We start from the raw sequence: 21,731 nt of genomic DNA on the forward strand, positions 1-21,731 counted from the left end.
GCTTATCTGAAGAACTAAAGTAAATTAATCAAAGAACTGCATTTCATTGAGCAATTCCTCTGCCATTAAACCCTCTCTAAATGAAATGCTGATTCACTGGGGAGTGTCCCAAACATTAAAAAAAACATTCAACTACATTTATGACCTGTGAAATGTCTAAAATGGTAATTGTATCCAGGGTGAAAACATGCACAGCACATAACAATTTGCTGGAAAATTAAAAGAAAACCACACTACAAATTTTAATGGTGTAGCCAAACTAGAAGCATTACAGAATTTTCAGAATGGACTATTTTTGGACTGGAGTCTATCTGAAAATAATCTAAATCAGAAATTCTCCTAATTTAAGTGGATTTCTACTTTTTAGACTCGAATCAACTGAAAAGTGCATCAAGACACTTTTATAAGTTTTACCTTGAGAGACAAGCTTTATGAAGACGACTTGGCCAAACTGAGTTAGAATCTAGGAATGCAAGGACATTGTTCTAATGCATTACTGTATCTCTGTTTCCTTGAAATCAGAGTTAACATAATACAGGGATTATAATTAGATTGCTTTTAAACAAAGTGGATTTATTTGGCATGCTTTCCAGATTCCTAGCCAAAACAACTGGGGCCCAATTTTTTGAAGATTGTAAACATTTATCTTGCACTTTGTCTCTGAAGCTGAAATTTTTACTGTCAAAGCTGAGTTTCCTATGTAGAAATTAGTTTCTTAATATGAAGGTTAGTAATTCAACTTACTTGCACAATTCAGTTGGAAGTATTTGTATCAGTTTTGAAATGGTCCTTGAACCTGACTGGAGAATAACTCTCTATGAAACCATGAAGCAAGTCTGAAGTAAATACACAGAGATGTATTAATTTGAGAAGGGGGAGTGAGATGAGCAGAATGTGGAGGAAGGAAACATTCAGAAACAAAACAGATAATTCCGTCACCTGATGGGACTGACTTCCAGGCCACAATACTAATAGCATCTGCTCACCACTACCTTCTCAATAGCATTGAGGGATGGACACTAACTGCTGGCAGAGCCAGTATCGGTCAAGTGACATGACAGAACATTTTGAAAACCTGCTACAATCTCAGAAGGTTCATCAGTGGCTTTCAGAGATTTTGGGATGCCAGGGTAGCCCTGGAACATCCTCAGTTGTATGTGTAACTATTGCTGGGAAGTGGAACCATTCATGTTCTGGTACCAGCAGCAGGCTATCACTGAAATATAAGCCCAGTTAAAGCCTTCAGATTTCTCACCTCTACAGCTCAACTGTGCTACAGAATAGAGAAGAGGGTAGGGTATTAGCATCACTTCAGGGGCTACTCAGACTGTTTCGTAGTACATGTCCTTGATCCTGACCTGTAGTTTCACAGTATAGCAGTGGGCCAACATAGATTTGACAGCATGAGGAAGCTATTTTGTTTACCACGCTTTTCCCGACTCAAGTTACAACACCAAATAATGCCTCCAGCTTCTCCCTATTTCTCTTCCGCATATTCTTCCTTCATAATCTCACTGAATTATTAAAACATGATTGAACAGTTGCTCCTAAACATTTTGCCTGGTTAGGTAGCCTTTTGGATGCAATTCACCAAACCAGCATGATTGATCATGCAATTTTGGTGCAAAATTATGTCCAGTACGAGAGAAGCATAAATACAGAACAAAAGAACAATGTAGCAAAGGAACAGGCCCTTCAGCCTTCTGACCCTGCATTGACACATTTTGCCCTTGCATATTAACATTACCTTCACTTATAGGATCTCTATCCTTCTATTCCTGTCCTATTCATATATTTGTCCAGGTGCTTCTTGAATGTTGCTAATGTGTCTGCTTCCACCACCTCCTTCGGTAGTGCATTCCAGGCACTCACCATGCTTTGCATGAAAAACGTAGCTTGCACATTCTCTTCTAAACTTTCCCCAACCCCATTCTGCATCTTGAACCTGTGTCCCCTAATAATTGACCCTTACATCCTGGGGAAAAGCCTCATACTTTCCACTCTATCCATGCCATTCACAATCTTATCAACTTCTATCAGGTCACCCCTCAACCTCCTGTGTTCCAGTGAAAACAAACCCAGTCTATCCAAACTTTCAAAATCCCCCATACCAGGCAACATTCTGGTAAGCCGTTTCAATATCCGCTCCAAAGCATCCATATCCTTCTGGTCGCCTGGTGACCACAACTGTATGCAATATTCCAAGTGTGGCCTAACTAGAGTTGTCTAAAGCTGCAGCACAACTTGTCTGTCCTTGTACTCAATACTCCTTCCAAAGAAGGCGAGCATGCCATAGGCCTTTTTTTACTGCCTCCAAGTCATTTATGTAGACCACAAACAGCAGGGGTCCCAGCACTGATCCCTGTGGAACACCATCGGTCATAGATCTCCATTCCAAAATCCTTTCATCACTACCTTAGTACTAGTTTAAAAATATTGTATTAGCTAGAGAAAGTGCTATCTCAAATCTGGCCATATCTCCGGGTTGTATTAATCATCATGGCATATTTCTCCCTACTGTTGTTTTCAAGTTTTCCTGTAGACTCTTAAGGCACAAGGACATGAAACAACACCACGGTTGCAGGTTCAAATGCATTATTATATTTTCGTCACAGTACTGTTACACCATGCTTGAGTTCCAAAGTAGAGGAAAGATGACTAATTTTAAGTTTGATTGGAATTTCTATGTTGTGTGTGTGTTAAGAAGGGGGAAAACATGGGATTGAATATGAACAGAATTCGGCAAAGTGTAATTTTTGGTGAATATTATGAAGGGTTTCTCCTTGCAAGTCGTATTGAGTTTTCTTGCCTCCTTATCAATGTAACACATCCCTATGACATCCTACTCGTCAAATTCTCCTAGTTGCTGCAAATGGAACTAGTTGCCACTGCCAGGATCTCCCAGGCCTCAGGTGCCAGCAGCATTTTTGAAGGCCAGCCATGTACCCATCAACAGCTGGCAGTCCAGAGATGCCTTTCATTGTGTATATAGAGGGAGAGCAACCATAAACTATCCTTCTCAGGCACACAGGTGGCACTGCTAATACTTCATTGTGCACTCACATCAAATGTTGTTTAGAATCAAAGCTTAAACATCCTTAGCCAATTCCCATCTCACAAAATCAGTGCTACTCTATCCCCAGCGTCCACTGTAATCGGGCATCTTATCACTGTTCAGCATGGGTCCATCACATAAATGGAAGCCTCAAAAAAAATTTCACCTCAGTTCTGCCTTTGGAGCAACAACAATGTTACCGTCACTGAATGATCTCTGGACCCAACACTCATCTACTGAAACCAAGTGTTAAGGAAATCCTGTCTGGCTTGTAGTATCTGATGCTGTGACGCTCCATCATGCTCAAGATGATATTCCTCCAACTCAATGTTCTCATTTCCTCTTCATACCACTTTCCCAGCTCTTCAGCCTCCATCACACCCTCTCTTTGCCCGCTCTAATTGTGCAGAGCACAGGATGCAGGAAGTATACTGCATTATCTGTCTGGAATGTACTGTAAGGTCCCACTTCCAGGCCAATCCAAATATCAGATTCTGCTTTGTTCAGGGACCTTTTGTCTGCTTCACCATGGCCTTAGTAGAAGAACAGGATTTGCATAATTCTGTCATCCTTGATTCTCAGTCACCAATCTAACGCTTGAAATGAAGCAGGGAATTTCTCCTTAAGAGATATGTATCATCTCAGCTCCCAGGTACCTCGTGCAGATATGGTACCAATGAGCACAGATGACTTGCTCATTGATGGAATAGAAATCTTATGTAATGATGAAGTCTGCTGCGATTATGATATGAGCCTCATAATGCCATACATCTATCTTGACCGGCACCTGGGAAGCCAGTTATATTGGTACTGTCTACTGCCCAACTGCAACGCTGACCACATCACGATAAAATGGGATGAAATGGTGCAATTGGACACAAACTGCATCAGCAACAACCTTAATACATTTGAGCATTGAGGATTGAGAGATCCCACAAAGGTGGTTCATTGAAAGGCATCTGCTGCTTAAAGCTTTAGTGTAGCTGTCACCTTGATGGTTACTGGGTTAGGATGGTCACACTTGCATTCAGATCACAGGTCCTGCTCCAGCAGCTGGCACTGCCCAGCGACAGTGTCTCAGGACATCTTCAGTCAGCGCTGACACAGTGCCCTGCTCAGTTGGCGATAACAACATAAAGGACAATGGAGTCTGTCCCTGCTGTACCTCCTACACATCTCGAGCAAACCTTCAGCTGCAACTTCTTCAGGTTGAGGGGGTTTGGCAGATGCTGTAAGTTGCTGCCTGTCCTGGAACCATCAGTCACGCTTGCAGTGAACCTCAGAGGAACATAAACAGTATAGGTCCTTAGGAATGGGAGCAGTCAGCATTAGTGTCATGCTCACATGACAGTTTGGTATACAGCTCATCGCAGCACTCTGACAAGGAGAGCCATGGAATGGCATCTACGTGAAACCTTGACGTGGGACGTTATTCTGAGGAATAAAGCAAAGTCATCCTACAGAGACACAGGAGGGAGGTGTAAGTATTGCATGAGTACCAAAACCTTCTTCTCCCAGCCCCACATTACCCAAAAAACAGCATTCTTGCATAAAATAGCATTTGATGAATTCTTATGATTCGACGTGAGAGGGAATCAATTCCTTATCCTGGTCAAGTTGCACTTTTGAAGTCACCAGTGTTTACCTCTGCTTTTATCTTGAAAAACATTGATTTAATTCTCCCTGAGTGTGTTCGCAGCCATTTTCCATTTCCAGTGTGCATTTACGAGTTATATCAATCCAGAAAGCAACACAAGTTGACCTTGGTACATTGAGTTTCAGGCTTAGTCAGGTCATCAGGCTGGCTCTCCCCGCACCCACAGACCTCTTTCTTTCCAACACTCCCTGGCCAAACCACCAGTACTGATCCTCCACATGTTCTCACACACCATCTGGAATTAAGTTTTCAACTGTCAACATTTACCATCACCACCCCCCCCCCCCCCCGCCCCCCCACCACCACCACCAACACCGAGCTCCATCTAATAATTTGGTCTGATGCCTATTGTGCTGTAAGGTCTCCCAGTGAGGTCATGATGGAAGTATTCATTCTTAAACCCCCTTCCAATAATTTCCCAGGCCCTCAAATGTACTATTGCTTCCCCAACCTACATGTCTATTTTTCTCCCTTCTCAATTTTTGTCCTTTTTGCATTCCAACTTGCCTCACATCCCTCAATTTAAAGTTCTCCAATTTTTCTAACACAGCTGTGTCTCCAAATAGCCATCTTGACTTTCACTGACTGTGGCCCACTCCTCTGACAAAAGGATTGGGCAGCCCCAACCATTGAGTGATCAGATCCCTGTCTGATTTCTGTGCAGCTTCCCAATTTATTTAGCACCAATCTTTGAACTGAATGCACTGGATATACAGACTAACCATGGCCAACTCCCTAGGCTATAGTCAGATGGACTTCTGACCATTGACGTTCAAGGTCTCAATTGACTGTGTCCTTGAGTCCAGAATGAGAGAGGGCAATCCCCTGTAAAGATCTGAAAGATGTTAATGCTGAGAAGTGCATTAAGCATTGCTCAATATGATGTTGGCAAATGGACTCATGTTGGTTGTGAGGGATGGGGAGGATAGCTTTGTATCTCAAAAGGAATAAAAACTAACATTGAAATCTTCCTCATACTCTCAGTGACAAAGTCTATCATACCACTGTAAGTTGCTATCTTGCAGCAAATATCTTGTTTGAGACAAAAAAGTCTCTTCTTAACAGGCTACCTGATTTTTAAAATTCCTCTGTGAAATGACATTAAGCAGGCTCTATAGATATCTATCAGGAAAAAGAATGTGCATGGCAAATCTGATAGATTTTAGGTCATGATAAACTGTGGTGAACAGTCATCTTACAACAGTACAGACTCTACTTAGCTGCGGCATACAGAATGCTGGCAGTCATGGGAATCGGAAAATTACTCAGTTATATCCTCAAGCAGGCTGCCTGAGCAGGCAGACAGTAGCTAGAGCTGAACATTCAGGAACCCACAAAGGAAAATACTGGGGCATAAGTTAACAAGGCAGAATCAATAATTGATGGTTAAAAGAAAACTTCAGACCCGATAAGAGATGTGCTGCAGGGAGTGTGAGCAAGGAACTCTATTCAGTTTCATTTCATCAAGTCACATCGGGTGTTGATGGTGTATGGAAGAGCGAATGGAAATTGGAATCTCCTCAGCAAAGCTCCTTATGCATGAGGGGAAGACTTTTTTAAGAAAGGCAGAACTTAGTTGGGAAAACTAGATGTAAGAGGAGTATTTACAGCTGAGAAAACTATTTCATCCCAGCAATAAAATGGGAACCTGTATCTATACAGGTTTGGCAGAAAGATTTCCCATTCCTACCAACACTGAAAAGAGTTCAGGCTGAAACAATGAGCAAAATTTGCAAAGAAACAAAGTATACCATAGCAAATGAACAGTATCCTCCACATAAACTCATTGATGAATCCATGAGAAATGTAATTCAGACTGAAATACCGCTTGTTGAACAGGTAGTGACAACATACTGAAGCCTGATATCAGATGTTTGAAAGATGCAAGTTCACACAGAAAATTTAATTTCTGTATCTTCCCAGGAAGAAGTACAAGTAATAATGATCATACCAAGCATGAAGCAATCCTTAAGAAGTGCAAATGAGAACATGAACATGTCAGTTTCAACGGTAATACAAGCATTAAGAGTAAATGAAACTGTCCAACTTAATGAACAAATTGAAGTAATGAGTCCATGCACTTCAGCACAGATTTACTGGCAGGTTGAGAGTAAAACTCTGCTCACATAAATTGAGGTTGTGGTGCATACAGATTGATGGAAGCTACTGCAGAGATGGAATAACCACTGTCTGCAGATTTGGGAAATGGTCAAAAAGAAAGTAAAAACCTGGTGCAGAGATCTAGGATACTACAAAATAAATCATTTTCAACAGGGCAGCTACATAGATGTATGCCATTACTAATGGAGGAATAAAAAGCTTGGGGTAGATGCTATATAAGGGTTTAAATGTGTGAATGAATTAATTTTGTGAATTGCATTAATTACTACCTAATATGATATTGTCACATGTCCTGTGTTCCCTCTTGGATGAGGGAAAGCTTTGGATCGCGAAGGAATAAGAGATAACATTGAAGTCTCCTCATATTGTCCGTATCAGTGTCTGTAACACGAATTAAACTGGCAGTTTATTGCATGACAGAAACAAGTGGCATCTTATTTATACAAGAGTTTTTTTCTCATTAGACTATTTAGAGGTATTCCTCTACCTGACTTCACCAACTTGGCCTTACAGCTCCCTGCACAGAAAGAATATGGTGCCAGCAAAACTACCAAATTGATCATTGTAATATGATAAACCATAGCAAAGATTTGACTTACAACAGCGCATTTACTGTTCACAGTTTGCGACAAAGTCTAAGTGGATTATGCATAGCTAATACATGACTTCTATCCTCTTGTAACACAAGTCTTTTTGATCAGTATTTTCACCCATTCATAACAATCTTAGACTCTGATGACTCTTCAGGTCTCAGCTATTGCTAGATTTTTACAATTTAAAAGGTATTATGTTCTATCCTTTTTAGGTCCATAGTGTGTGACCTCACATAATTGACATTGAAACCTATTTTATCTATTCATTTATTCTCACAAATCTCTTTGTTACTTTATCATTCCATTTTCGTTGCTTACAACGTGACCTAACTTTCTATCAAAAGCACAAGCATAGAAGAAATAGGAGCTCAAATCAACCATTTGACCCTCAGTGCCCACTCCATCATTCAGTAAAATCTCAGCTGATCAAATTGTAGAAGGAGAAAATAAAGTTTAGGAGCATAAGCAGGCCATTGAAAAACATATGGCCATTCAACAAGACCATGGCTTTTCTGGTTGTGGTGTCAAGTTTAGCTACATCTCCGTCCTCTATTGCACTTGATTTGTTTGTTTATTAGAAAATCAACCTAACTTAGCTTTGAATAAATTCAATGGCTCTGCCTCTATTTTTGTGCATTGAGGATTGAGAGATCCCACAAAGGTGGTTCATTGAAAGGCATCTGCTGCTTAAAGCTTTAGTGTAGCTGCCACCTTGATGGTTACTGGGTTAGGATGGTCACACTTGCATTCAGATCACAGGTCCTGCTCCAGCAGCTGGCACTGCCCAGCGACAGTGTCTCAGGACATCTTCAGTCAGTGCTGACACAGTGCCCTGCTCAGTTGGCGATAACAACATAAAGGACAATGGAGTCTGTCCCTGCTGTACCTCCTACACATCTCGAGCAAACCTTCAGCTGCAACTTCTTCAGGTTGAGGGGGTTTGGCAGATGCTGTAAGTTGCTGCTTGTCCTGGAACCATCAGTCACGCTTGCAATGAACCTCAGAGGAACATAAACAGAATAGGTCTACTTTTGGGGAAGGGAGTTCCACAGACGAAAAACCTTCTAAGAGAAAGAATTTCACCTTATTTCGGTCTTAAAGGGGAGACTTCTTATTTTTAAAGTTTGTCCCCTGGTTCTAGTCGCACCTAGAAAGGGCAACATCTTCTCAATAACTACACTATTAAGTCTCCTTGGGATCTTGTATGTTTCAATAAAATCACTTCGCATTCTTCAAAACTCCAGTTGGTAAAGGCACTGTTCAGCTTTTCTTCATAACATGAGACCTTCATTCAATAATGTTTTGAGTGAACCTTTCTTAAATTCATTTTAATTTACTTTTGTTTTCAAATAAAGAAACGTGGTCACACCAAGGTTCTGTACAGTTGTTGTAAAAAATTGCCATTTATACATTCCATTCCGCTTGCATAAACATCACTAGTCCATGTGTCTTCCTAACCACATGCTGTATTGCAAACCAAACTTTCTATGATTAATGTTTTAGGAAACCCAGATCCCTGTGTATCTCAGTGTTTTGCAATCTTTCTGTATTCGGTTAATCACTGCATTTCTTTTCTTCCAACCACAGTGGGCAATTTCATATTCTCCCACAATACAATCCATCTGCCAAATTTCTGTCCATTCATTTAACCTGTGGGTACCTCACTTTGCAAACACTTTATACCCTCTTGATAACTTGTTTTTTACACCTACTTTTAATATAAACAACACTTCTGGCTGTCATATTTTCAGTCCTCAAATCCAAGTCATTGATATCAATTGTAATCTGTTGAGACTTTATTGATTGATTGATTTATTTTCACGTGAAAAGCTTTGTTTACAAGCAGTACTGGCAGGTCACAGTAAGAAAGGGCATGCAGATCACAGGGTTAAAAAGAAAAACTTAGACAAGATAATTATTAATTGAAGTGAGAGAGCCCATTCATCAGTCTAACAATCGCTGGGAAGCAATGAACCATGTGACATTTCACGAGTTACAGTTTGCCAACCTAAAAAGATTGACTAAAAATGATAAAGAGGGAGAAATTACAGTCTGAGAGAACTATAACCAGTAATATAAAACACAGCAAGAGTTTCTGCAAGTATTTAAACCCAAAAGCACTGCTGATGTTGGTCCTTAGAGAGAGAGAGAGAGAGAGACACAGACAGACAGACAGACAGACAGACAGAGAGTGTTGAGAATTCATTCTGGAAATCAGGAATTTGTTGAGACATTGATTACAAATGTACCTTTCTTCACTGTGGAAGACTTTGAAAAGTTTTCAATGGCATTTAAAAAGGGAGTAACTTGAAACTATTACCAACACCAAGCACATGCTATAAACTCAGTTCCTTGGCTACCTTTGTCAAAATGGTTCATGCACTCTATATATTGATTAAAATCACTCATGATAATTAAAGTAGGCTGCTTACAGACCCCAGTGATTTTTACCTATAATTTTTATCTATCAGTGTAACTCCAATATATGTCTCTTATATTCCACACAAGTGAACTCATATCTTTCTTATTTTCATCTGAACTGATTCTATATCTTAGAGACAGTAAGAACTGCCGATGTTGGGTTCAGAGATAACACAGTGTGGAGCTGGAGGAACACAGCTGGCCAGGCAGCATCAGAGGAGCAGGAAAGTTGACACTTCAGGTTGGAACTCTTCTTCACATTTTTCTGAATAATAACCGTTAATTAGTTTGCTAATCTGAAAACAACCCATTTATCTTACTATTTTGTTTCTTGTTTATTAGCTAATCCGCTTACTATACCAACAATATAAGGTTGTTGACTTGCTTGTCAAGCTATCCTGTTTTTGTTCAGACGTTTCATCACCATACTGGGTGATATCACCAGTGGAGCCTTTGATGAAGTGATATTATTCTTGTGACAAAATGTCTGAAAACTAACCTTCCAGCTCAGTGAGGAAACTCACATCCAGAACCTCAACCTGAGCTACAAATCTTCTCAAAACTCGATATTATTCTTTTCCACTTGGAATTTATACTGTCTGGTCTGTTATGGTGGGTACTGTCATTTCTGGTTTTGATCTGTACGGGTTTGTATATGGTGTCAAATTCTATATGTTTGTTGATTGAAGTATGAGTGAAGAGCCTCCAGGAATTACCATGTGCATCTACATTTGGCTTGGGCTACTATGGTTACTTTGTCCTAGTTAAACTGATGGCCCTCATTGTCTGAATGTACAAGTATTAAGGAGAGTTTATCATGTCGTTTTGCTGCTAATTAATCAGCTAGCAGCAAAACAGCACGATGAATATTACCAATAATATCCAAATACCATGAGTTGCATCCTTGTATAGTAATGTTTTTTATGTCACCTTATCAAATGACCACTGGAAACTTATACACACTACACTTATTTATACACCTTCATCCACCTTTGTTATATCTTCAAGGAGCTTGAATAAAATTTGGCAAAATTGGGCACAAGGGCTCAGTTATAATCTATACTAACAATAAAACTGGTGAATAGAAACCCCAAAAAAGATCCTAAAGGAATATTTCTCACCACATTCTGCCAATTCATGTACCTGCTCATTACCCTTTCTTTCAATTTCCTGCTGATCAGTTAATTTCCTAGCCAGATCAATAACTTACCTTCACTCCCATAAAAATCCATATAAATAATCCATAGACATTGCACTGCCCTTTACTCCTTTAAGATCTTCAAAATATTTAATCAGACTTGTCAGCATAACCTCTGATTTATAAATTGGAAACATGCAGCAAAAAAAAGCCTTCGAGAACTAACACAAGCAACAGCACTACAACAATGTTTGCCACAACTGACGATACTGAAAACAGAAAGTTGAGTTGTATAATAAAACAAAGAATAACAGATGTTGGAGACAGAAACAACCAAAAACTGAAAGCGCTGGAGAAGTTCTGGTCACTTGATTTAAAATGTTAACTCTGCTTTTCTCTCCACAGATGCTGCCAGACCTGCTGAGTTTCTCTAGCAATTTCTGCTTTCGTTTGCAACTTGAGGTCGATAGCAGTATGCTAATAAAAGAGTTTAAAATGATTTTATACTTGATGCAGGTTTGATTTGGTCATTTTACTTCATTATAAATATCACCACCTAAATAATACAAGGCTATTCATTTTCAATGAGAGGACACCCTACTGGAAGTTTGAAATGATGAACAGCACTGATGAGAGAGTGCTTTAGACATATAGATGTTTGAATATGTTCCATTTACAATGTTATTCTGTGGCCACAAATGAAACTCCAGGATGGTATGCTGCCTCCCAGATGCTAAGGAAAAGACGTCTCAGAGAAGCAATCAACAATCCCACTTGGCTGTGTGACTCTACATTCCATGCACTGCCAAGTGGGTGAGCAAAATGATCACGGCATTGACTTCCAGTTCTGGAAAGAGTTGTCACGCATGGAACTTGGAGGGACATGCAGCCAGTAAGAAAATTAGAGGGAACACTGGTGGTTGCAGCACATTCTGGAATGGGAGAGTGAACAACCATTGGCCATTGTAGACATTGGTACTAATGACTTAGGTTCAAAAAAGAGCGAGGTCCTAAAAGCAGAATATAAGGAGGTGGGATGCAAGTAGGACAGAAAATGGATTGCTACCAATGCCACAAGCTCGTCAAATTAGTAACAGCAGAATATATAAGATTAATATGTGACTGGACAGGTGATGCAAGAGACAGGGTTTCAGGTTCCCAAGGTTCTGGGGGAGTGGGATCAAGTACAAGCTGGAAAGGTTGCACCTGGGCAGTAACAGAACTGGTGTCCTAGGGGGAGTACTTGCAAATGTTGTTAGGGAGGGTTCAAACTAAATTGGCAGGGCATGGGAACCTATACAGCAAGGCATTAGAGAGGGAAATAAGGACAATAACAAAAGGAGGAACTGGAAAAAGAAGGGATGCCAAGAAATAGGCCAAGTTTTGGTGCAGAATACTGTGAACAGGACTAAAAATGTTAAGACAACAACAGCATGCAGTATAAAGTGGATGAATTAGACATACAAATAGATAAGTGCGTATGATATAGTTGGGATTATGTAGGCATGGCTAGAGGGTGACCAGGGATGGGAACTGAATTTCTAGGGGCATTCAGCTTTTAAGAAGAATAGACAAAGAGGAAAAGGAGGTGGGTAGCACTGCTGGCTAAAGAGGATATTAACACAATAGTCAGGAAGGATATAAGCTCTGGTGAAGTGGATTCTGGATGGGTTGAGTTTAGAAACACTAAGGGGCAGAAAACAGTAGTGGAGGTTGTATACAGATCCCCAAATTGTACTGGCAATGTCAGGGAAGGCATTAAGTGCAAATTAGAGATGCAAGAAAAAAAGGCACAGCTATAATCTGTTTATAGATTGGGCAAATTAAAATCCATAACAATACTCTAGATGAGGAATTTCTGAGTGTGTAAAAGATGGCTTTCTGGATCAATATATGGAGGAAACCCCCAACTAAAGGACAGGTCATTCTTGACTGGGTATTTTGTAATGAGAAAGGAATAATTGTAATCTAGTTACTTGGGGAAGAGTGACCATAATATGAAAGAATTTTTCATTAAGGTGGAGAATGACATAGTTGATTCTGAGACTAGGATCCTGAATTGGAATAGAGGAAATCATAATGGTCTCAGGTGTGAGCTGGCTAAGAAAAATTGGGAAGTATTACTTAAAGGAATGAGAATGGATAGGCAATGAAAAATATTTAAAGAGTGCATGGAGGAACTGTAAAAATTGTGCATTCCTGGCTGGCATTAAAGAAAAGGGAAAGGTGACCTGGTCATGGTTAACAAGGGAAATTAGGCACAGTTTTAGGTCTAAGGAATGGGGTGTACAAATTGGGCTAAAACAGCAACACACCTGAGGGATAAAACAGTTTAGATTTCAGTAAAAGAATCCAAAATGATTCAGAGGTGAAAAATAGAATCCAAGAGTAAAGACACAAAGTGAATGCCAAATCTTCAACAGGAATGTAAAAAGTTAAAGATTAGTAAAGACAGACATAATTCCCTTGCAATCATAAATAGGACAAGCTATAATAAGGAACAAAAGGGATGGTAGACCAGTAAGATACATTTTCTGTCTTCACAAAGTAGGACACAAATAAGGTAGTGAAAGAGAGGAGCTGATACAAATCAGTGTTAACAAGGAAACAGCACTGGAGAAATTGATGAGATTAAAAACTAACAAATCCTGATAGTCTACATCCCAGAATATTTCAGGAAATGGTTCTTTAAAAGTAGATGTATTGGTGGTCATCTTTCAAGACTCCACAGACTCTGGACTAATTCCTATGGATTGGAGGGTGGCTTGTCTATTACTAAACACTTATAGCACAGCACTTTGAAAACAGTGATGGGATTGGGCAAAATCAGCATGGATTTACAAAAGGGAAATTATGCTTCACAAACCCATTAGAAATTTGTGAGGATGTATATAGTAGAATTGATAAAGGAGAGAACCAGTGGAAACAGCTTACTTGGGCATGCAAAAGGCATTTGCAAGTAAAATAAAAAGCGCATGTTATTGTGTGGTATTGTACTGACATGGATATAGAACTGTTTAGCAGACAGGAAACAAACAGTAGGAACAGAGATAACACGGTGTGAAGTTGGATGAACGCAGCAAGCCAAGCAGCATCAGAGAAGCAGAAAAGCTACCATTTTAGGCCTAGACCCTTTTTCAGAAAATTCTAGGCCTGAAACATCAGTCTTCCTGCTCTGCTGATGCTGCTTGGCCTGCTGTGTTCATCCAGCTTCACACCTTATTATCTCAGATTCTCCAGCAGCGGCAGTTCCTACTATCTCAGTAGGAACAAACAGGTCATTTTATGGAGTGCCAAGCAGTGGCTAGTGGGAAAATGCAGGGATCAGTACTTATGCCCCTGCAATGCACAATCTATATTAATGATTAAAATTAGACAATTAAGTGCAATATCTTTCAGTTTGTTTGGATGGCACTAAGCTAGGAGGGAGGGTGAATTGTGAGGGGGATGCAGAGATACTTCAATATGGTTTGGACAAGTTGAGTGAGTGGGTTAATGCATGGCAGATGTTAAAAAAAAGGGATAAATGCAAAGTTATTTATTTTAGTATCAAAACCAGGAAGGAAGATTATTTCTTAAATGGTCATAGATTTAGAAAGAGCGACGTGAAAATGAAGCCTGGGTGTCTTTTTACACCAGTCACTCAAAGTAAGCATGAAGGTGCAGCAGGTAGTGAAGAATGCAAATGGTATGTTGGCCATCACAGTGAGACGATTTGAGTACAGGAGCAGGAATTTTCTTGGTGAGACCACACCTGGACCATTGTGGGTGGTTTTCATCTCCTTAACTGAGGAAGGATTTTCTGGATGTGGAGAGAATGCAATGAAGGCTTACCAGACAGATTCTTGGAATTCAGGGCTGACGTATGAAGAAAGATTGGATGAGTTGGAATTGTATTCAGTGGGGTTTAGAAGTTTTAGGGGTGATCTCATTGAAACCTATGAAATTCTAACAAAACTAGACTTGGTAAATCAGGATCTATGTCCCCTATGACCAGTTAGCCCACAACCAGGGGTGACAGTTTAAGGATTCAGGGTAGGCCATTTCAGACTGAGGAGAAATTTCTTCACCTTTGCTACTGTAATTATATGGAATTCACTGCCATAGAAAGAGTTTGAGGTCAAAACACTGACTGCTTTCAAAAAGGCAATATATTTCTCAGGGCTAAAGGGATCAAAGGGTATGGGGCAAAGGCAGGAACACAGTAATGAGTAGGATGATCATATCAAATAGCAGAGCAAGCTTAAAGTGTCAAATGACCTGCTCTTGTTCCTATATTGTCAAATATTGTGGTTTTGAGTCAGTTTATTAAATTTGTAAAAACACCACATGATAAATGAAAAAGAAACTGATGCAAATATAAGTATACATATCACTGTGAAAATTACTGAATAATAAATCTATAGGAAGTGTTGAGCGTCAAATAAGTTGTTTTTGAAATACAAGCCTCCCCCTAAACCCAGTGTACACGTTCTCTGCTTCATACATTTACATTCATTTTAAGATCTTTACCTAAGTGTATCCTTCCTTATTATGCCTAGTATATATAAATACTTGATTGTGATTACTGCTTTCAATAGAACCTTCTCTCCGGCTTGCCATGTTTGAACATTTAGCAAGTATTTCTCTCCCACGGCTTCAGACAGCCAACACATTATTCCATTCACTTCTACTTAATGCTCAGAAAGCAGTATGAAGACAAAAAGAAAGAACTTGATAAAGATGATATTCAAACGCTTGCTTAATGTGCAGAATAATGTTTCATCAAAACTGCACTACATGCAGTTCCTTTACATTCTGTCAAGTAACTCAATTTCAATTTGGAATGTCATCTCATTTGTCTTCTAGTACTCCATTTCAATTCAAACCTTTTTGACTTCTCTCTCAGAGTAGAAACCAATTTTAGTCAAACTACAGGAACATATCATAGACCTTTAGAAAATAAAATTAAATCTGAATGGAGGCTGTAGAATGGTCATAAATTCTAAGGGAATCACTGACATTCATGAATACTTCAATAGCGACCCACCAACATCAGAGATGGGCAGGTGAGTGGAGTAGTAAGTTAATTCAGGGTATAATAGATAATGCAAAACACTTTTATAATTAAAAAAAAAGATTAGTTACAATGGGATTTTCCTAGCCTTTTGCTTGTAAAAACTCATGGAGCTTTGAAACTTCTTTCTGTCGAACAACAGTATTCATACATTATACCTCGGAAAATTGACATTTCCAGTTTGCCTGCATGAATGTTTCTTTTTTCTCTATTTAATAAAAAGTATATTACATGTAACTGTATATTTTTCTTTCCCCTTTCTCGAACACAGTGCAGCACCAACTTTACATTAACCTTATGGAGAACTAATAGAATTCCTGCTGCCCATCCTTTCATCAATATAATTTGAGTGAAACTTCCAAACAATCATTGATGGAGGCATGATATTCTGAAGAATTAAGTATTCTAGAAGCTTTGAAACCTTTAATATTTGTACCTTTACACCTAGCAGGTAGTGGAGACTTTGTCCCGTCTATACGGGTTGGATTCGCAACCAAATCCCAGAGGTGTCCAAAACCACAATATTTTTCCCATGATCAAGCTATACTAAAGCTGCAGTTTACATACAAGTTAATCATTTATTCATTCATACAATGAGACCTTGAAATTTCACAATACTATTTACATCAGCATTTCTCAACTGAGGGTGAATGCCTATCCACTGATCACCTGAAATCTTGAATTCACCGTGTAGTGAGCTAATTTAGTTACCCACAACTTTTTCAGTTCCACAATACTTATGTATCATTAGACAACTTTGTTGGATGAGGGGAATAGGGTTTGGGATGTGTTCAACAGGTTGGGAAGGGAACATAGCAAATAGACTGATGGAGTAGCAGTACTGAATGCTGACATATGGAAAGATTGAGCTAACTGTCAGAAGACAGTATAACCCACACCTCCCCTCAACTAAATAGAACAAAATGAAGCAGGGGATTTGTTAGAGACAGGAAAAAACCTTCAAATATTATGAAGTTAATTTGCAGTCAACTGGATAAAATGCCTCAACTGAGTGGGGGTGGGGGTGGGGGAGAGACAGAGACAGGGAGACAGAGAGAGAGAGAGAGAGAGAGAGAGAGAGAGAGAGAGAGAGAGATTGAGTTATTATTCCAGAGGTGGAAGCTTTAGAAAAGTCTTTCATGTAACATGTGGAGACAAGTGAATTAGCGCAACTTGTCACCTCTCTTACTAGAACAGTTCTACATCACTATAGCTCAATTGGATATATTCTTCAGGTTTACTGAGAAGTGACTGGGTTACCTGACAGATACCTTGTTGGTGGACACCTTAGTAGTTACTACACGGATCTTTAGTTCAAGACTGCTCGAACTGAGGCTATGGTAAGTTGAGTGCAGTCATCGCTTTTAAACTACCGTCAAGGCTGCCCATCACATCATACTGCAATACCAAGTGGGCACCTCATTGCAATAAAAGCAAAATATTATGGGTACTGAAATCTGAAACAAAAATTGAAAGCGCTGTAGTAACTCAGTAGGTCTGGCAGCACTTGCGGAAAGACAAAGATAACAAGTTGAGTCCACAATGACTCTTCTTTGGAACTCATTTATCCTTAAAGTGGTAACAATGTCTCTCTCTCTCTCTCTCTCTGGATGCTGCCAGACCTGCTGTGGTTCTTCAGCACTTTCTGTTTTTATTTTAGATACATTACTGTTTCTTTGCCAAAGCACACTTTTTTCCATGTGGGGTGCCTCACTGACACTATCACACAATCTGCACTGCTTATAAATTCTTTATTTGTGTGAATGGTCAGGAGGTTAGGGATTGGGGAGGGGCAGATGGTATCTGTAGTGTTGTGCTTCTTCAAAAAAATGTATCAATCTTATTTATTCCATCTTGGACTGTTCCTATTCCTACGGAAAAGAAGTTCAACAGCATCCATAAAAATGCCAAAGTGCTAAAGCTCTTTGTTATATTCAGTGCCCCATAGATGAAATTAGAACCAACTGGTCCTGTGGATGGTAATTTCAATGCTGGACAGGTTGAGCAGAAGAATTAGCTCTGTGCTGCACTTCTTATGCATTTTCATTGGTCTTAAAATTGCAAGAAATAAAAGCCCAGTACTCAGCACCTTTTACTGTAGCAGGGGCAGAAACATCCGTGTGTACACAAAGATCCTCAAACTCACATAAACAGGTCCAACAGAATCTAAGAAAACATCCAGTGCCAACATTTTCTCAGAGTTAGTAAGAACTGCCAATGCTGAAGTCAGAGATAACACAGTGTGGAGCTGGAGGAACACAGCAGGAAAGGCAGCATCAGAGGAGCAGGGAAGCTGATGTTTCGGGTTGGGATTCTTCTTCAAAAATGGCCGTGCTCCTCCAGCTTGACACTATGTTATCACTGTCAAAATTCTGTTGTGTCCCATTCTCATGCTTCAAGTCCCCAAAGTAAGTCACTTCTGCTATTATCAGGACTATTAGCAACACATCTCATGGCTACATCTCAATAAATCATCCACTGGTCCAAGCTTTCCAAGGAAAGCAGTCAGGTTACTGCTCTTACATTTATTTTCTTTCCTTGTATCAGGCTTCACATTTCTGAACCCCGCAATCTGGTGGCTGGAAGCTTCAGAAAAACAGCGTACCTTCAATCCAGCTACCTCCTTACTGACTGGAATCTTTTTGCAGCAGTTACCGCTGCATTCCAGTAAATGAAGAGCATAAATTCCCGAAAAGTTCTTCGAAAAGCTACTGAGATATGTGTAAGCTAACCCATGGGCTGCCGGTTGGCTGATGGGCTCGGGTGTCAGGTTGGTGATATACAGTAGGATGGGAAAGGAACAGTCAGGTCAGGTTGAGGGCGGTTTAAGGAAGAGTAGGCGAAGGAGGTTTTGGGGCAAGTCAAGTGGTGCGGTTGAGCCAGGTTAGAACTGGGAGAGATTGGGTTTCAGGTTATCAGATTAGATGTTGGAAGGTGATGTTCAGATTGAAGTTATGCCAGTCAAGGCAGGGAAATCAGTGGTAAGTCTGGGATATCTGTTTTAAGTTACCCAGGAGTCCAAGCAACATTTTCACTCTAACAATTCCTCAATAACTATTTGAGGAAGTCCATTGGAACCCTCTTAAGTCTCTGGTTCGAGTTCAGAGTTGAAGATTATTTTTGAAGATTCCAGATGCTGAGTAATTGCCCATCTGAAGTAGTCAGTATGCTAGGACTTCTGTGGGGCCCCACAAGCACATCTTTCAGGGTATATTACTGCATCAACTGTATGTTCTGAACCAAGGCTGCCTCATGCCCCAAAGCAAACACAGAGATAGTGTAACAAAAACAGAAGTTGCTGGAAAAGCTCAGTAGGTCTGGCAGCATCCGCGAAGAAAATATCAGGATTAATGTTTTGGGTCTGGCGGCCCTTCCACTAAACTCAAAAATCAACTATTTACAGGAATGGTGTAAGAGGATTGGAAACAATAGTAAAACCCTTACTTTAAAATTGTATTTTTAGAATCTACATGTTTTGCATATAAACTTGGTAATTTGCATAAACATAGAAAGTTTTTTTTGTAATTTAAATTACAGGCATTCAGGATTAGTCTAATTTATATCACATTCTTCCTTCCTTCAGAAAATGTGAAATCAATGGATTATCCCAAAATATAAATGATAACTCAAATTGCAAACCCTATTTCTAACTTCCACATATCCCAACTAATTTTATGTTAATCCCAATACAAAACTCTTCATGCATTCTCTCATTAATCAATTCCATTTCTTTCCAAGGGTCTCAGATGATAAAAGCTGATCACACTTTGCTGCAGCATTTATATTTTCAGTCCTATACAACAGAACATCTGTATCTAGCGTTGCTGCATCTTTTGACTGACTGCTTTGTTCCTGTAAAATTGATGGAATGAAAACAATATAAAGCAACATGTATATGAAATACATTGAAGGATAAAGTAAAATTGTTGATTTCAGGAATTAGAAGGTGTGTCAAAGCAAGATTAAACAAAATATTCTGAAGACTATTAAGTGAGATGATTTGTTTCCAATTAAACTAAATATTTTATTTCCTATTTTACATTTCCAGTATTTAACATTTACACCTTGTAAATAAGTTTAACTTTTATGTCCTATTCTGTGTTCACTTTCAAAAACATACAATGGTCTTAGTAAAAGCTTACCTGCGCAGCCCAGAGGTAGTCTAAACGTAATTTTAAGTCCAATTGTCTGGAATGAAGTGCAAGTGCACAAGAGAAAAGCAGGATTGCCAAAATAGATTCATATCCTCTTATATAAAATGAGTCATGTCTTCAGAAATGAAATAAAATAAAAATACATTTATTAAAACTTTTCAGTAATACCTATTCATTAAGAGAGATTGTTATGATGGACACAAGAAGTTAATATACAATTAGAGTTTGGAAAATAATTAAATTTCCAAGGTTAGAACAAACAAAAACATCTTTATTTGTTAAATACATAGCTTGAAATTGTGTGAAAAATAAACAAATTATTGCACTGGTTTTATGGAATATTCTGGAAATTACATTCAGAGTTTTTAAGAGGGCTATATTTAAACAAAGCTGATTGACTACACTGAAGAGCTGAGGTGTGTCGTGAAAAAAAGAACATGCTGTTACTGAACATTATCTCAGTTTTTCTTTTCTCCTGAAGTTTTTACTAGTGTAATACTTGTACTTACACTAATGCAGGTTAGGGTGGATCATCATACAACAATTATATTTTTCTTTTCTCCTGAAGTTTTTACTAGTGTAATACTTGTACTTACACTAATGCAGGTTAGGGTGGATCATCATACAACAATTATATTTCTTCCTACATTATTCTTATTACAAACCAGTTACTACTGCAACAAGCTTAAAAAAGCCACATTAATTTTTAATGCATTGGCAAATAAATCAGGTAAGAACTTAAAAATCATGTGCATCTAAATTGATAGCATTATGAAATAATTAAAATGCTTACCCCATTGCTCTTCTGTATCCACTAATCTCAAAAACTACTATATACAAAATGGTGACGATAAGGAGTAGGATTATTTTTGGTAATGAAGATATGCGTAGGAATACTGCAAGACTTAGTGTTCCAACAACACAAGCAAGAAAAGCGTAATGGGCTGCATCACAAGGCAATTCCGTCATTGTTTTATTGAGCCCATCAGGGGCAACAATAACAATGGAACTGCTGGAGTTGATAGTCCATAGCCAAGGCATGCAGCCAACCTGTGTAAACAAAATAAATTAACAAAGGTTTACATTCTTTTCTTTAAAAGAAAAATCATTAGAGAATTATTCTACAAGTTTATGATAAAAAATGACCATGACTACTTTGGAATAAACCAACTGAATACTTTCGTACTTCAGAAGACAACTGCTTCTTAATTACACAGCTTGAACTTAGATTCCTTGCGTTCCATTATTCATACAGAAGGGTTGCTTAGCACAGCTAACTTGATAGCTGAGATAATAAAATGTGAGGCTGGATGAACACAGCAGGCCAAGCAGCATCTCAGGAGCACAAAAGCTGACGTTTCGGGCCTAGACCCTTCATCAGAGAGCACTTGATAGCTGGTTTGCAATGCAGAACAAAATGGTTCAATTTGCATACTGGGTTACCACAAACGCCCCACCTTCTCAAACTCACCTCTGCTCTGAGGTGTAGCCAGTCTTGGATTAAACCAGCACTGGTCACCTGTCTCCAATGAAAAG

At 39.1% G+C, this 21,731-nt stretch overlaps 1 protein-coding gene across 7 annotated transcripts in view; it reads right to left on the reverse strand.

Moving 5' to 3' along the window:
• LOC125467327 (adenylate cyclase type 1-like) overlaps positions 1-21,731 on the reverse strand; it is a 299,944-nt gene that overhangs the window by 41,651 nt on the left and 236,562 nt on the right. For all 7 annotated transcript variants that reach the window (XM_048563037.2, XM_048563033.2, XM_048563026.2 and 4 more), the window contains 2 exons: positions 20,989-21,245; positions 20,184-20,310 (listed from right to left, as the gene is read on the reverse strand). In XM_048563037.2, the coding sequence (XP_048418994.2) occupies positions 20,184-20,310; positions 20,989-21,245 (384 nt within the window). The remainder of the gene's footprint in view (positions 1-20,183; positions 20,311-20,988; positions 21,246-21,731) is intronic.

This window comes from Stegostoma tigrinum, chromosome 2 (genome assembly GCF_030684315.1).
Source record: "Stegostoma tigrinum isolate sSteTig4 chromosome 2, sSteTig4.hap1, whole genome shotgun sequence".
Classification (NCBI taxonomy): Eukaryota; Metazoa; Chordata; class Chondrichthyes; order Orectolobiformes; family Stegostomatidae; genus Stegostoma; species Stegostoma tigrinum.